Genomic DNA, 19258 nt, shown 5'->3' on the forward strand with positions numbered 1-19258 from the left:
CAGTATTAAGTATAATTATTAAATGCCTTTCACAAAATGCGCATCAAATTTTAGATATTGCAGATTATTTATAAAATCACGGGTGGTAAACGCGCAATCAAATTCCCACTGGGAATACGCTTAAAATGGGTTGCGCGACGTCCGGTGCTGGTGTTGCGCATTATGTAATTATACAAAATCCAGGTAGGTGTGTTTCTTTTGTAAATTATGACACATTTACAAATGTTTTCGAAAAAAGGCAAAATGCTATTTGTCACAAAAATGAATAAAGATCATATGTGTGCAATACCAACTTATTAATTTAAGAATGACCCGCCCGCTTAGCTCAGTAGGTAGAGCGTTGGTCTTCAGATCTCGGGGTCGTGAGGTCGATTCTCGGGCGGGTCGTATGTTCTCCGTGACTATTTGATAAACGTCATTGTGTCTGAAATCATTAGTCCTCCACCTCTGATTCATGTGGGGAAGTTGGCAGTTTGTACTGGTACAGAATCCAGGAACACTGGTTAGGTTAATTGCCCGCCGTTACATGACTGAAATACTGTTGAAAACGGAGTTAAACCCAAAACAAAACAAACAGCCCTGTTTACACGAAAACCCTGCTGGCTCGTACTGTCAAAAAAATTATGGAATCATGAATAATGCTAATTTTCTAACTCTTGTGCCTTCTTTCTGAAAATGTGACGTTTCTAATGATCAAACACGTGTAATATAGTCATGAATTATATTAAATACACTTGAATGCAATGTTTTTTTTTTTCGCTTAAGACAGTCTACTTTTATTAAAATTCATTTTAGATGTCATGTGAAACATTTAGTTTATAAATACTATATTTGTATTAATTGAAATATGCGCCAGCTATCATGTAAGTATAATACAGTTGTATAAATAAATTTCAATGTGGAATATTTTTTTGAGGCCCCAAAAGGGTTACCTCTTTTATTTACTTTCTCGATACATAAAGGTTTTACAAACACATATATATGCATTTACATCTAGTACAATTAATATTCAAGAATCTTTGAAAATCAGCATAATTCTTTTATAAGATTTTGTACCAAACATTAATTATGTTCCTACGTGAAATCTAACATTTCAAAATTGTAATGTTACATTATATTTAGCACATGAAACAAAGACAACATATATAAAATATCAAGCAAAAGCAAATGAGTTTGTGCCGTATAGAAAGTAGGTATATCCCTTTTATCTGTATTGCGAATTAATTGCGTATTAATCGTACCTAGTATATATCGTACCGAGTATAAGTAAGAAAAATGAAAAAAGACAAAACATTCGACGCTCTCACTCATACAAAGTTGATTTTATGCCAGATAAATCTATAATAAAAGTTCTTTCGTTTCAGTGCTGTGTGTTTCGTATTTCGAAAAATGATAAAAAGTTTGTTACATACGAGTTGTCTAGGATTCTATATTCTCCTACCATATTCACTATGATACAAATTACTTAATTATTCAAATTACTTTTTCAATATATTTTTCAGTTTTTTGTAATTTTTATCAAAGGTCAAGGTTGTTTGTCTGTAAAAATTTATCTGATAGTTAAAAATTTCCTTGGCAGTTAAGACTGTCAATTTCTTATCTTTCATTTTACAGATGTAGTATTTTTATCTTTTTACAATAATAAGAAGAAAGTTAAGCTCTTTTTCTTTTGATTCTGTTATCTAAAGAATAAATGTTTTGCGTGACGATTGTACATACTGGTTTGTAAAAAGATTTATCAAAAAATTAGAAACCACTGGACAGTCCCAAAAAAGATGATCTATTAGAGTTTCTCTGCAAATTTTACAAAAACGACAATTTGGATTATCTTTATAGCTTATGTTGTATAAAAGGTCATTCGTTCCTAAGATTCTATGACCTATTCTGTATTGAAACCATCGTACAGACGTGTCTTTGGTAATTTTAAAAGGGAGAGAAAATATGTTTTACCACTCTTCTTTTTTTTTATTTTAATCTCAAGATTTTGCTCCCATTTCAATTTACATGAAGGTTCATGTATATTTGACTTTAATATATTAAAGAAATAATAGTTCCCAAACGTGGTTTATCGTAGAATAACCCGAGTTTTGAGTTCTTATGTGTAAGAATATATCACGAAGGCCGTAGGCCTGAGTGATATATTGTTTCGCATAAGAACGAAAAACGGCCTGAGTGAAATATTGTTTCGCATAAGAACTCAAAACTCGAGTTATTCTAAGATAAATCACACTTGGGAACTTATTATTTCGATTCTAACACGACATACTAGTATCAAAAGTGTTAGAAAAAATGGCAACTACTTTTTACGACCGTGCTACGCACCTGGATCGGATGACGTCATTGCACGCGAGTGGTTTATTGCAGAATAACCCGAGATAGATTTTGCTCTACATGTATGTAGGTTATTTGCTGGTCGTGTTAGAATATACATTTGCAGCGACCCCTTTGGATCTTTTAAGATATTAATGAAATTTGGTGGAACAAATGGTCGAATTACTTGCTTCTCAATTATATAATTCTTCTGTTTTAAGTATTGTGAGACAGCAAGTGTAATTCCTTTAAAATGCAGAAAATTTGCATTTAAACTATATTTATGCTTCAACTCGTCAAAGTTGTAAACAATTCCATCCGAATTTAATAAATCTCCTATACAGTGGAACCGAGAATCAAACCATGATTGAAAAAAAAACCACTCTTACCACCAATTAAAATATCTGCATTATAAAACAGTGGATAATTTAATACGTTTTCAATGTCAAAATCTTGGCAACTGCAAAGTTTTATATATGCGTTAGAGAGTGTCTCTCCAAAATATATTGGAAATAGTCTTTACAATATTTTGAGCATAATGAGTACCACAATTTAGCAATTTATTTATGTTGAAAAACTTGTTTATAATATCTAGCCATTTTCCATTATGTTTTAATATACGTCTAATTCAAGTGATTTTTAAAGCTGAAATAAAAGAATTTAAATCAACCAAGCTAAGTCCACCTTCTGTAAAGTTTTTTTGATAAAATGTCTTTTTAAATTTTGCTTTGACCAAACAAAGTCATAGATTAGGTCATTTATTCTTTTAATATATGTATTTCGTGGGTCTTGCAATGCAACGAAAAGATGATAAGAAAGCGAAAGGATGAAAGTTTTAATAACAACAATTCAACCTATTGGCGTAATGATCCGCCTTTTCCAGTTTTTCTTTAATAGACTACGCTTTTGTAAGTTGTTCTTTGTAATTAAGATCAGCCATTTTATTCAGATCAAAATGAAATTTGATACCAAGCGTCTCGAAACTATTCTGATTCCAATTTAATTTCCATTTTTATACTCTTTGAACTATTTTTCCCTTCCTATCCAGACAACTTTTATCTAATCAAAATTTACCTTAAGGTCCGAAGGAATAGTGCATGTGGATAAGGTTTCTAGCGTTTCATTTAAGGAAGAGGCCGACCCATCCAAAATCATTGTTGTGTCGTCAGCAAATTGTGATAGTTTATGTTCTAAGTCATTTATTTTTATACTTTTAACTTTATCGTTAGACCTAATTTTAAGAGACAGTATTTCAACACACAAAACAAAGATGTAACAACTTAAAGGATCACCCTGACGACAACCACGCTGAAATGGGAAAAATAGATAAAAACACCATTTTGATCAACTGCGGATACTCCGTCTTTATAAAATATATTAACCATCTTTTGATATCACAACCAAAGTTGAAAATGGATAAAGTTTTATGAACAAAGGACCATGACAGTGAGTTTAATGCCTTTTCGAAGTCTGTTAAAAGTAGTAGACGAGGAATATTATTTTCCTCAGTATAATTCATTAAGTCGTAAATGAGCCTTGTTTTCTCTCCAATGAATCTTCCTTTAATAAATCCTGTTTGGTCGTTATTAATTAAATTGTTTAAGTAAATTTTAAGTCTATTCGCTATGCAGCCAGATCCAATCTTATAAACTATTTAGTAACGTTATTGGACACCAATTGTTTAGGTACTGCTTTGGTTTATCTCCTTTAGGAATGCATGTTATGATACCATGTGTTCAAATACATTACTTTTTAACTATACATGTATTTCAATATGATGATATTTTTTGCTTTTAGCAGCACAAACATACATTCATGCTAGACACTTGAATACCATTGTTATGGTTTTTGTGTATATATTTTGGGGGAAAGATTGGCAGCAAAATATCGGGAATAGGGTTGCGTCCCGGGAATGGAGTTGCGCGAATACATTTATACATTATGATGTATACGAGCAACTCCATTCCCGGTGCGACATTATGATGTACACTCCATTCCCGGTGCGCAACCCCATTCCCTATGATTTTTTGTCAATTTTTTCCTCGTAAGCAGGATTTTAAGCAAATAATTTTGATATTCGTTACTTACTAACAGTTGAGTTATCATAAAATGTATCAGGTGTCCTCAGATTAGGCATATGAGGTCAGAAACCTGCATTTTTTCACGTTTCGTGCCGCCTGAGTCTTTGTGATAATAGAGCCGAATGATAAATTACAAACCAGATATTTTACATATATGATGTATTATCATATTTTTGTCGAATAGCATTTTGCTTTTGTTTCGAGAGAGAAATTATTCTTGTCTCATACTAAGCAAAATCATAATTTAACATACCTCAGTTTCGTCTTTTTTTACGCGCAACACCAGCACCGGACGTCGCGCAACCCATTTTAAGCGTATTCCCAGCGGGAATTGTATTGCGCGTATACCACCTGTGAAAATGATCTAGCTTTATTCCAATAAGCTTAATCGTAAGTCAAACTGGTTTGGACCATTTAATTTGTAAATTACTTTTCTTTAGCCTAACGTATGCTAGGAAGCTGATTTTAAAACTAACTGCAGTCGCAAATTTCCTGGCCTATTTAGACTTATTCTAAAAAACGTAGAAGAACGTGTTCGGAAATTGTTTGACGGTTCGTTTTGGTTGATGTACAGTGTTTGGCGTTCAAAAATCGTTCGACTGCCGTTCGAAAACGATCAATGTTTGTACGGTCGAACGCTGTCAACCAACCAAACCAACCAGACAAATTAAGAGTTCAAGATAAAATTGAATGAAACTTTGTTAGAAAATTACTGAAACATAAAGGAAAAATGGCTTTCTTAAAATAATTAGTACCAAGCGATTTCCTCCAAAATAAGACTTTTGCGGAAGCAAAGTGATTTACAGTAATAACAACAATGTATTGGAAGTTGCAACGGAAGTTAAACTATCCAGCATTCATCAATGATTATGGCTGACATAAACATCAATTATACACGCAGAATAACAATAAATGCAGCTTTCTTGCAAATTATGCGCCGTTTTCGAGAGAAAACACCGGTAATTATCAGCTATACACGTAATACTAATAAAATTCATACAATAGACTGTTGTTTGTTGGCATAATATCTATCAATTGCTCCACAACAACAAAACTAATGACATGTTATGATACAAATGTAACAGTTCAGTGCATCAGTATTTAGTCTACCTGAAATAAGCCAAAATGTTAGTAACGCAGATAAAACGTATAAATACAATACGCATGATAAAAGTCAGTGTTTTTTTTTCATTACAAGTATACACAATGTATTGAATGTTACATGGTTAAAAACGACATTTTGTACAAATTATTTTAAACGTCGTTCTTGATATTTCATTTCTATATACTTATTAGCTTTCGATATGGACTCTGTCTATGCGTTTGATATAAAAGGTTAAACCACATTCCCTATTTTCGGCGAAAAAAAGGACAAAAGCAAGGACAACACTCTAACAGAAAAGATCACGTTCAATCCCTATATCACTTCATGTGTGGACGTATTTCTAATGGTCATGAACACATGATACACAGACAAAGCAAAACCTACACACAAAGCAGACGATACAATACTGCACAGTCATATGTTTTCGAGATACCAATAGATAAATAGATAATTTTCATTAAGAAACCACCTTTTCAGTTCCGTTTTGTATTGTAAAAGAACTATTTTTGCTGTATTTAGAGACTTTTAGTGTTTAGCCCTTCTCTTTGTGTACAGAGGTACACCGATTGATAACGGTCAGTGATAAAAATGCGTCTGTGGAATTCATACCAGTAAAATGCATCAAACCTCATCCTAAGTCACCTTCATGTTCTAAAGATCAGTACAGTATAAATAAATACAATATATCTCTGCAGTGTGAAGCCTAAATGCAACAGTAATGGTTCAAGGTTGTAAAACATCATAATAGTAAGTTGCAATGTTCTTTCTATGCAGAAATGGAAACACCAGTGCTAGTTGATGGTTTATCAAAGGATGGTGTACTTTTGGCTATGTACAATACTGATCATGTCGAAAATGTGCGAAGCGTCTTACAGGAAATTTCCCAAAAGAAGCGGGAAGTAAACTCTTATATAGATGTAGTGATTGTATGTAGGTCTTACAATACGAAAAGAATTTTGATGGCTGTAAGTATCTGATAAACTACATCATCTACATATAAATTAGGCAAACGTATCACAATCTCGTTTCATAAGAGATCTACTATTTTCAATGTTTCGTATGTTATGTATACTCGTCTGTTAAATATTATCCATAGCTGAGGATAATTACCTGTATCTTGATAACGATATTAAAATCTTTTATTATTATGATATTAAAGTACATGGAATGATGTTATGATACCATGTATAAGAGACCTATAACTATTTTTTCAGATAACCAGCTATTGCAATACATAAACCAAAAGAGACTTTCTAAAATTTATGCAAAACGCTAACCGTGTTTTATTTACTTACCGCATAACGGTCTATACGTATTTTTCAATTAATCAGCAATAACTTGTTTGTTCGTAAGTGCTATTTTTGCACTTTCATGCTTCGTAGAAACAACATTTTCTGCTGAATCAACATTTTTCACAGCTTTTCGAAAGATAGTCGTCTACTTTTCTGTCAAAATCTCACACACGTCTGTAACCATACACATGAGACAATATGTTTTTCGCAATATTAACATGACATGACTGTATCAGTAACAGCCTTAGACCTAGCCTTAATGTGACTATCACGGAATTTTTAAACAAGACTTCTTGTAATGTTTTCTAGAAATGGCTTAAATTGTTAATTGAATAAATGTCTCAAAAGAAATTTATTTTAAATTTCATAGGCAAATGGGTTTGACTCGTTCTACAATGAACGAACGCTGCTGAAAATGTTCTCTAGATGGTTGATTGTCTTATACGACTACAATCGAAGTGCTTCAAAGGAACTTCAGGAACTTGCGGATGACCTTGACAACATCGCAGTACTTGCAGTGCCCGAACTTCGAAATCTTGAAATGAAGGTTAGACAATGTTATGAACTAATTATTACAAAATTGACAACTTGCAAAATTTAGTGTCTGATACATTAATACATTTATTTATAGTTCATCTAATAATTACATGTATTAAGTATATTCGTCATATTTTACGTTTTTGTCTGTTTTCTGATTTCTGTTTGCTTAACAAACCGTAAAAATATATCAAACTCTCTTTTAAGATCTTCTACAAGGGCATCGAATGTACCATGCTTGACATTCTAAAAGAAAGATCAGAAGAAGATAAAGACTCCGTTCAGTTTAGAAAACAGTTCATCGACAGGCTTGAAAAGGTTTCTTAAAACTTATCATCCAAGAAACACGCTCAAAACATTCTGTTAAATAATTTAAAATTTTGACTGAGGAGGCGTATTTCCATGTCGCCGTTATATATTCGGTTGCTTTGATATCTTTATGTATTTTGCAATATAATATTATATTAAAACAAATGTGATTAAATACCCCTGTATTGAAATATTGAAATATATATATACCATACGTAAATTTCTAGATATGATATTCCATCGCATTGCATTTTACTGTAAAATGACACCTACTGGCATAGAATTATTTGACAAAATCGATTAGAAAACCAGAGTATGTACAGGAATGTACACTATTATTCTATTGTAATATTATTTGGAAATTTTCTCTTATACCATGTTATCAAAGCTTGGTAATAATGTTTGTGATGTTGTTGAATTATTTGGCTCTTTCGACATGGTAATGCAGTAAATCGCTAATATTTTCATTACTATCTATAACACAGTATTGTCTTAACTGGTTAATATCAAAATGTCTCTGAAGTTTGCTGAATAGTTCTTTTTCAAACCCTAATAATCGATGCGTCAGCAGATCGATATACATTAAGGCAGAGTTAAATTGGAAGAGCAAAACGCAACTTTCTTTCAAGTTTATTTTCCTTTAAGGATACACTGAGGAGTGTGCGGGTGCCTAGTTTTAACATGGCTTTTCTTCCACATTTCCAAATGATGCTATGTAGCATACCAAAACAATGGGTAAAGCTTAAGCTATACCATAGTGCTGTTTTTATAAGATTTTATTCAGTAAAATTATGTTAAGATAGCAAAATATGTAAATCTTCAAACAGAAAAGCTGTATCATTAGTACTTCAAATGACCCAAAAGTGTGTGTGCTGTGTGCGAGTAAAAAATTACCAATTTGAAAGTGTATCACAAATTTCTCTAAATTGTCAGAACGAAAGAGCTGCAGAAAAATTAATCATTTTTAGGTCTCGGATTCTTTCCTCACTAAATTAAAAGTGAAATAACTCAACAAAGGGTTGATTGATTGCAAAACTGTGAATCATTGTAGTAGACAACCCTTCAAAATCAGTACTGCCATCTTTTTATGCAAATTGCCTTTAAATGAAGGAAAATGAATCACTTCAAAAGATGCGCCAAGTATTGAATTTCTATTCTGAGAAAATGTATCCTTTATCAACGATTGAACATCTGCTTCATTCTTCAATTTCATGTGTCAATAGCTCGTCAGTTTTAACATTATTCGCACTGATTACGAATAATTTGGCTAGTTGACTAAGACAGCCAGTCAAAATCTGTTATATTGACCTGGTGAAAATCACCCATATAATGTCGATTGCAAAAATGCTATTTAACTCAAATCAACGCTCCATCTCGTGCCTTGGATAACCACATTATAACTATGCAGATTAAGGAAATCAAATGCTAAGCTAATGGTACTGAAACACATACTATTAGACTAAATGACATTGTATGGCCTAGCTGTTCTTTTCAGAAAGCTGTTATTGTCAACACATGACAGATGTTACGGTTTATTATACTAAAAAGTTAGATATTTGATCTTTTCGATTCATTATTTTTACTTTTTTGTTTCCTTTTCTGTTGTTGTCGTTGTTTTGGGCATCTAATAAAGGAAAATATGATGGCTTCTTTTGCTGAATTAAAACAAAAATGTCCAAAAATGTCAATTAAATTTTCAGTGTGTCCTTAAAAATGCAGATGTTCAGCATATTTTGCTACTAAGTTAATTTCATGATAATGATTCATATCATTTACGCATCATGGGGCATATAAAGAAAAGATTTGTACGATTTATCTGGATTAAAATTCGAACTATTTTTCAATATTAGAGATATTTCTTGAAAGACCTTCTATATGGTCAATAAGATATAATTACGTGATGTTTATTACATTTATTTACACATTATGGTAATGCATGAAACACCCAATAAAACTCAAATGGGTGCTTAATAATCACAACAAACGTGTTAGCCAGCTATATGATTTAAGGTCAAATAAAACACAACTTACGGGTGTCCACGCTATGATGTAGGATAAACAATTGTGAGCTGTGTGAGTAATGGCTCTGTGACAATAGAACATGCATATTGAAGTTGTTGACTCGAAAAGAAATATTTAACATACCTGATTATTCCATCTGTAAATGACTGACCATACCTTATCATTTTAGTTTAACATGATTTAGCATTACGTCGCCCTGTCATGACGAAAGGTGTATATATCCTTAAAATATCACACATTGTACAATCATGATGAACGTTGTGCTAATTTATTTAAATATCCACCCATGTGTATAAAATACAAAATTTATAGACCGAACAAAAACTTTTAACCTCTAAGTGCGACCTTAAACTTTGAGGTAGATGTCTGAAATTTTAAACCTAACACATCATCATACAATGGTGGGTATGTGTACTAAGAAATATGAATACCCGTGAATTCACAAAAAAATTGACCTATCAAGTTACTGTAAAATCACACAATGCACAATAAAGCTATCTTCAGGACAAGATGTTGTGAAAACACATCAGACCTGCGGAAATAAAAGCATAATGCATTTTCTTCTAATGAAATAATGGCCTAATAATAAAATCTCACATAATATTCATCGTCAATAGAAAAAATATACTTTTCAATCATACATTACACACTAATTTCATCTAACTGGAATCTGAACAGAAAATATTCATGTAACAAATGAATTAAGACATTTCAATAACTTGAACATAAAACATGTTTTCCCTAAATTATTGTGGAGTTCTGAATTGATATGGTTATTATAAATAAGTATTGCTCTTCGGGAGATTGCTTTACAATTACCTAGTATTTTGTAACATAAATTGGCATTTTTTCATACAATGATCCCTAAAATGTGTCTAATGTCAGTTTTTTTCCTATCGATTTTTTGTTCTGGACAAAAAGCATTTTACTCCATCATTCTCGTTAATGTTTCTGCAAATCCTTTAAATGGGAATAGGAAGCAGAAAAGAAAGTTACAGCCTGGGAAAGTATAATACTTTGCGGCGAATGCTTTATAACATTTTATTTATAGAATGCCAGGTCCTGGAATCCCACTGGAAAATGTCAGGGATATCACATTGACACCTTACTTTGGAAGGAGGAAGGCAGACAGTTCAGTCCCGTTGGCTATGCTGATATCAACGGTAACATTGTCCTTAACACGGACATATTTCCGAATACAAAATTCGGATATAACAAGAGATCATTCCTCGTATCTACACTCGAGGTAAGTGATGCAAATCTGCAAGTTTTGGCACATACGTTGTAAACTGTGTATATGGAACATTTTAAAACTTCTACATCACTTATAACGATTGTATCTCCTTAGTTACATGTTTAACACACTCAGTATATATTAATGCTTAACTATTTTCATCCAAGTAATTGCATTCGTTTTATAAAAAAACATCTATATTGCGGTATATAACTACGGTTTTCAGAATTTATTGTTTTATGATCGTAAAAATGTACTCGGATAATCTAAAAGTGGTGAGAACCTCTCTTATACCATACATAGTGCTTATATTCCTTGTTGTTTTCATATTATAGTACTCGCCATTTGTCATAAAGAGGAAAGTGAACAACAACTATATTTATGAAGGATTTTGCATGGACCTGCTAAAAGAGTTGGCAAACAAGTTGAATTTCACGTAAATATTATTCTGGCATTTATAAAGTCATGTAGCGACTCTGTATTTCAAATGGTTCAAGTGATCGTGGACACTTTGGTATGCATGGCTTGCTTTTAGAATGAAACTACCATACATGAAATAATATTGAATCAAAAGCAGCCAAGCTTTCGAACCCAGAATGATGATGGACAAACGGCTCAATTCTGGCAATTATAACTTAGTCTACTTGATCAAGGGTATCCCAAATCGAACATTAAACTTAGGCATATGAACCTTAACATAGAGCAGGTCGATAAAACAAACGAAGTAACTCATAAAGGTTTGCATAAATATTATTCCTTGATAGCTGGAGTTTGATAGCTCGTTAAATTGAAAACAAACTTGCATTAATTTATGAGTAATGATAGATTATCTCCCTTTATTGGAATTATTTCAAATAAACACATGAGCTCTCCACATAATTTAATCTAATACAAAATGTATTTAATTCTATTTCAACATCTTAATCTCTAGTACTTCAAGAACAAGGTTCAACTTGTTGATGCTTAAATCTTTTTTATTATACGTAGATATAATTTGACTGAACCTGCGGATCGAAAATGGGGAGGTATGAGCAACTCAGTAAATATAACATTCAATGGTCTTGTCGGGCAACTGCAGCGAGAGGTTTGCTTTATATTTGGATTCAGTGTTGTTATATATTCTAGTCCTTTAGGATCATAGAGTCCATTCAAAAAAATTGTAATAGCTGCCCGCTTAAGCCGGTGCTAGGGGATGTGATGGGTGTTGCACTTTCCATAACCTCTCATGAACGGACTCAATCAAACCGGGTCTAGATCTACTATTGTTTTGCTTTGTTGCATTTTTGCTTCCAAAGGATCTTCTTACAGATTTATTAACTATCACAACAGCAATTTTTAAGTGCCGTGTGGCAGCTGTAAAAAGTCTCCTTGTACCGTGTTGTTATGTTTTCCGGTCCCTTGGGATCATGAAGTCAATTCAATACATTTGTAATAGAGTTCGGCTTAAGCCGGTGCTAGGGGACGTGAGGGGTGTTGCACTTTTCATTACCTCTCATGAACATACTCAGTCAAACCGGGCCTGCTATTATTTTACTTGGTCGCATTCTATGCTTCCAAAGGAACTATTTACATTATTTTATTAACAATCACAACAGCAATTTTTAAGTGCCGTCTGGAGGCTATAAAAGGTCTCCCCGTATTTGGATTCAGTGTTGTTATATTTTCGGGTCCTTTGGGATCATGGAGTCCATTCAATACATTTTTGTAATAGAGTTCGGCTTAAGCCGGTGCTAGGGGACGTGAGGAGTATTGCACTTCCCATTCCCTTTCATGAACAGACTCAGTCAAACCAGGTCTGCTATTATTTTGCTTGGTTGCATCTTGCTTCCAAAGGATCTTCCTACAGATTTTATTATACAAACAGAGCGTGTTTGTTTGTTTCAGTTTTATAAAGTATACGTCTGGACACCAATCGATCCAAAAGTTGTGTTAGTTTTATAATAGATATTTTGATTTTCTCATTCAAAGTTTCCTAGACCTAGCCGAACTGTTCACTTGTTATTTGAATGGTTTCCAGAATAAAAGTAAGTAATGTAACATTTAAGGGTACTACGAGTATTATGTGTACAGTTATGTATCATCGTTATATAATCTCAGCTTGTTTAGAAATGCTGTTGAAAAACGGCGTTAAACCTAATACAGCCAACCAACCAACCATCTATGCTATGCTTGTTTAAACCTCTTACTAATTTTCTGGACTTTATGCATATCTTCATAGGTAAAGAAAAAGATTAAGATATTCAATTACACTAGAAAATATTGTGTGTTATGGCCTGGATCTGTTTTATTGCGAAAAAATTGATGAAATTAGACAAAAATAATATGTGAGATTGCAAATTTGCGACAAAGTTTATAGCATTGCTATGTACGTATTACATAACAATTAACGTCTATCTGATTAAAATGTATCTAAATGAGGCCAGTCAACATAATGATATTTCTACAGTATTCTTCTTCAAACATTAAACTACCAATTTCCATGCATTGTAACAAGGAATCTGTTTTCATTATCTATTGAGGCTTTGTTGACAGGAAGTTGATATCGTGGCTGCACCTATATCAGTGCAAGCTGAGAGAGATCCGGTGATGGATTTTAGTTATCCTTATTACTACGAATATACTACGGTGCTGGTGAAGAAACCTGACGTTAATGCTACAAAATGGAGAACATTATTAGATCCTTTCAAATGGGAAGTTCTTCTGGCTATAGGTACAAATGTTTAAAAGTGTTTAATCAACAATGTCCATGTGTGCAATTGTTAATTTTCTATAACTTTTTAGTACATTCTATATTTACTGATGTTGGTTTCATGTTGTCATATGACACATGGTATTAGAGTACTTGTGTTTTTATCATTTTGTACAAAAGTATAAGGAATGACGATAACGAAAAACAATATTTTTTCTATAGAATAAAAATAAGCTATAAGAAAATTTCAGCCTTTATTATTTTGCCTTTGATAAACATATACCTAATAATTATGTATTTACAAACTTTCACGTCAAAACATATTATAGGCAATAATTCAACTTTAAAGGCGTACGCTAGAATTTCCTGTATGTGAGATGGGCGAAAATTTTCCCAATAACAGAATTTCTTTAAACTTTGAATATTGAATGACAATCATCTAAGAAACAAAAATATGCAATAAAAATCATAGGTCACCGGTATCGAAAGAGAGTTATCTGCCCTTGAAAACGGCATTTTTGGGGGAAATGCCGTTTTCAAGGGCAGATAACTCTCTTTCGATACCGGTGACCTATGATTTTTATTGCATTTTTTTTGTTTCTTAGATGATTGTCATTCGATATCCAAAGTTTAAAGAAATTCTGTTATTGGGAAAATTTTCGCCCCAAATCCTAGCATACGTCCTTAAGAAAAATATAAAAACCTAATCTTACTTAGATAATACTGATGAACATACTGCAGTAGTAAGGTAAATAAAAAGCATTTTCATTGTGTTAAACGAATTCAAACTGTAATACAAGTGACTGAATGTAGATGTCTTTTATAGTTATATTTTCTTGGCAACCTTTAATTTCAAAAGCAGAAGAAAGGATCTGGGATAATGCTCAATGTATTTTTTTTTATTTACAGTGGCGTCTTTATTGGTAGTGACAATTTTAACCTTTCTCCTTGAAAAGTATAATCCATTCTATGATGTATCTCAACATGCTGAGAACAGACGTGCAAATGGTGGTCTTCATACATGGCATAGTTCCTTCTGGTATGTCTTTGGAGCCTTGTTATGTCAAGGTATGTGGTATTATAATTAATATGTATGAGGGGTCTTCAATAAATATTCCGGATAGGTGCTCTCACTTCTTTATTTCTGGTCCTTATTTTGCTAATATTTGAAAGTATAATAGATATGAACATTTTAAATGCAAATGTCAAAATCACATATTTCTGGACATTCTCAATATTTATTTGTCATCTCTTAGGCAACGTAAATACATCAAAAGCGGCCCAACGTCATAATGACGCTGTCATATCACATACAATTAATCAATACAATACGTGATTACCATTGGTTCAACTTTTATCGCCATTAAATGCATTCTTAGTAACACCTTCCTACCAATATATAAAAACTGTTCATATGTTATTACTGTCGTATTAAAGAAGATGGGCACTGAACGATGATGCCGTATCAAGGCGCTCTACAATTTATAAAACGTGACTGAACTTTATTTTTTATGTCTGTACCACGAGTCGTCAGCAGTATTCTCTCGGCCACTTTAAAACATCGCGTTCCACAAATAAAATTTTGTTTTCCCTTCAAGGGAACAAATTACTTGTTACCTCTTTAAACCTACAAGTATTCATAATTAAAAAGGTAGTTTACCTTTTTTTGCAAAAATAATAAACTTTCAGACTTAACAGGGTTGATATCGATGGTTATAACAACTTTGATTTTACAGGTGGTGTGCATTTACCAGAATCAACATCCGGTCGAACGTTAGTCAGTTGTTGGTGGTTAACCTGCATAATAATTGTTGGCACATACTGTGGAAATCTTGTTGCCTTTCTAACAGTGACCAAGGAAAAACCGCCTTTCAATACCCTGAAGGAAATGAACGAATTAAAGGGTACTTACAAATGGGGGACGCTTGGTGGAACAGCTTGGGAGTCATTATTTCCAGTACGAAACTTACTGTTATATTGCATGATGCTTATAACAAGCTAAGGAGCTCTTGTTGCACAATTCACTAGCTCTCGTGAACAGTTTGTTATAACTTTGGAAAAGTTTGCGACGTTGAAAATATATAGCAGCGTAAATTTCTATGTTCACCAAGACACGTCATTGTAGTCAAATAAAGATAAACAAACTCGGCTTTGGCATTCGCTCGCGAAACGTCTGCAGTCGGCAAAACGAGAACTTTCCAACCCGGGCATATATTCATTTAATATACAGTATTTTGCCTGATTACTTTCATTGCTTCCAAAGAATCTTTGTTTAGATTTTAACTAACAGAAGCAGTTTTAAAGTGCCATATGGCAGTTGTAAAAAGTTCCTAGGTATTTAAACTATTGTATTTGGATTATTGTTGTTTGATGTTTTGTTCCTTCTATAAATGTAGATTTAAGTTTTAGTCGGTGCTATAGGGTTTGAGGGGTATGAACACTTTAATTTCTCTCATGAGCAGACTCAAACAGTCTACTATTTATATATCACATTTAGAAGTAAGAGTACATATTACAATATGTTCAAAATATATATAAACATATTCTGAATGATACATTGAAATGCTATTAGTTTGTATTGTTTGAACTTACTTTTATTGCAGAACTCTTTCAATCCGATTTTCAAAGCAACAGGAGAAGCATATGTAGAGTTCAATAAATCTGATCCAACAATTTTGCACACAAATCCAGCTTTTCATGTTGAAAGAGTGAAAGAAGGGAAGTATGCATGGATAGGTATGCATTAATATGTCGCAACTTTTTTAATATATGGAGTGATGCATTACATTTATGTAACCACTGAAATCGCTCCTGAACCTTTTATTGATAACAGCATAGCCTTAAAACTGGATATGTTTGATTACATCCTTGTATATATGTGAAATCCATTATAATAACTTGGTACTTTCGGTAAAAGACGGGAAGCAACCTAGTATAGGTATGAACTGTGTGAAGAAAGGTTGGAGGTATTAAAAACCATATCAGACACGATCAGAACATATGTGTAACACAGACGAAAGCAAGTCAACAATGTTTCATTATCAAATAAAACCATTTCTTCATTAAAATACACATTGTTTTACATTTGTTTTTCTTATTTTAATTAGGTGATAAAACTTATATTGAGATAGCAATGGCATCAGAATGCAGTCTTGTGTCCATCAAGGAAGAATTTATGCCACTTATTTACGTGTTTGGTTTCAAGGACAACTCTCCGCATTCTGCAATGTTCTCTAAACAGTAAGACACGTCCAACTTGACAAACGATTTCACACACGCACAACGTATACTATTAGTTTATTTAACATAGTCCTGTACAATATGGAGATATATTTGGACGAGTACCCAGCTGAGAAAACCATATTGGACGGGCAGCTGGGAACGAGTCCAAATATATCTCATATTGTACAGAACAATGTTAAATAAGCTTTTTATTCTATATCAATTTTACTTTAGTTTAAATTATAAAATGATTCACTGAATATTGTATTTCTGCCTTTTCTGTATTTTCATAATTCTGATTTCAATGCGCATAATCAAACTCTGAAAATAGAGCGCCTGCATCACCCGATTTACATTCGAAACACTATCACGCGTTTCGGGCTTTATCGTATGTTTAACATGTGAGTGTTGAACCGTCCAAATATGGAAAAAATACAGATTTTTTGTACGCACGTGCGTCCAATACTGTAATATATTGTACGGTCACGTGTTGCAAATGAACATTCACGATTGGATAAATAAACTAGATATAGAATAATGTAATATATATTATACTTTTGTTTTAATAAGACTTTAGTAAAGGTAAGAAGTCTATACTACTTGTTTGAAACAAAGCTTTGTTAAATAGGAGGAATCCAAATTTCTCATAAAAAGATTAACAAAGTCTGGTCTTTAGATATTTTCATTTTTGCACAAAAGTATATTTTTAAAATTGTTAATGTAAACGGGTTCCATTAGATCGTTGTATTATATATCAACAAGCTTATGAAAATATTTACTTTCAGGATGATAAAAATACATGAAATAGGACTGTTCCAAATATGGAAGCGAAAATGGTGGCCAAAGTCCAATTTCTGCGCTGGAGATTCGATACCAGAGGCTAAACCAATTTCTCTTATGGATGTTCAAAGTGCATTTTATGTTTGCTTTACAGGCATTTTCCTAGGTATGGTTGCCTTTCTGATTGAAATCATATTGCAAAAGTACTGGTCGTTTTTACAGAAAAGAAGAAATGAACAAAAGAGTGACACGAAGACTGAAGAAATGTCAAACAAAACAGCAAATAATCGTTTCATTATTAATACGAAAAATACACGGATGTGAACGGTCGGCTTCGTCGACAAATCAAAACAATTTACATTATTACTTCAGTGGTCGTCAGTTAAATAAATATGATTATCTGTCTTATTGATTATATATATATAAGAGATCTAATATTTGCCTAACACCTGCTTGAGCATTTAGGAAACTTGAAAAGTGTCGGGGTTAAAGGGAGTGTGTCTGTGTTTATTGTCGATCTTACCTTCAGAGGGCGAGATTCTATACATATATATTTTGTTATCATATGATAAGATTTAATATCAATAACATTTCATACATGTCTAATAAAATGGCAACATCTTTATGTTAGAAAAATGACAAAAGAAGGATTTTGTTTATATTTCAACGCAACGATGACTATCCAACAGGTAAAAATACGTTCCAAAAACGCAAAACAATCCTAAACACAACCCACAGCTTCCCAGTACAAACAGGTAAACACACGCAAAGATAGTTTGAATCGACATGAAATAACAGAGTTTAGTTACACGTAATTCCCACACAATTCACTTACTTTGAATTCAATAATAGGCGCATATAATAATTCACTAGACATCTGCACACTCCTAACTTAATTAAAGATAACTTTTTTTGCTGGACGTGCCACCTATTCGCCGTGTTATTGTTAAAAACATGATAAAATTGATGTCGCACCGACCTAATTGTCTGTGTCATGTGATGATACTAGTATGTAAAATGCAGGCTCCATTACCTCTGATACTTTTTCTAAATTCCAGTTTGTTTAGTTCTGCCAGTTTTTATCGTTTAAGGCAACCCAATGTTTTTTATCTGGGGACCATACGCCGCTTTTCATGGAATTTCACTCTGTGCATTATTGAAGGTTCCATGTACAAAGCCTATGAACACATCTGTGGATGTCTCTTAATTGGGTAGTTTTGGTATTTGTTACATGTGCAAATATTGATATCTGCTCAACTTGGGACCAGAGGACGTGGATGGTAGTATGCATTCCGAGCCTGCAACAATTTCATTTTTGTCGTGTTGGGTTATCTTTGGAGGTTCCATGATTTTTTCCCTTAGGTTGTTCAAACCACCTCTCAGAAGGAATACTCTTTTTAGTTACCGTGTGTAACCATTGGTCATCGATCGTTTTTACGTCTTTGCATCCTAGAAATACCCCCAAAAATAGAACAGACATTGTAACTGATCTCAAGCCGAATACTTACTAGTAGTTTATTATTTTGGTTCAGGCGTTTTTTATTCAACATTAGCTGCTTATGATGGTTGGCTTTTCTGATCCTCGCGAAATTCCCTCTGTTTCCGTTTTTATAAAATTTCAAACGAATAGGGATATTCAAATAAGTTATTTTGAGAACATACAATAGAACACAGACA

General features: G+C 32.9%; 1 protein-coding gene across 1 annotated transcript; it reads left to right on the plus strand.

Moving 5' to 3' along the window:
• The first annotated feature begins 15889 nt into the window (after positions 1 to 15889).
• On the plus strand, positions 15890 to 17946 carry LOC123555831 (probable glutamate receptor). Its single transcript, XM_053547178.1, has 4 exons — positions 15890 to 15898; positions 16183 to 16315; positions 16687 to 16819; positions 17587 to 17946. Exons 1-4 carry the CDS (start codon positions 15890 to 15892, stop codon positions 17903 to 17905), a joined length of 594 nt encoding a protein of 197 aa, XP_053403153.1. The 3' UTR covers positions 17906 to 17946.
• Positions 17947 to 19258: the final 1312 nt, after the last annotated feature.

This window comes from Mercenaria mercenaria, chromosome 7, assembly GCF_021730395.1.
Source record: "Mercenaria mercenaria strain notata chromosome 7, MADL_Memer_1, whole genome shotgun sequence".
NCBI lineage: Eukaryota > Metazoa > Mollusca > Bivalvia > Venerida > Veneridae > Mercenaria > Mercenaria mercenaria.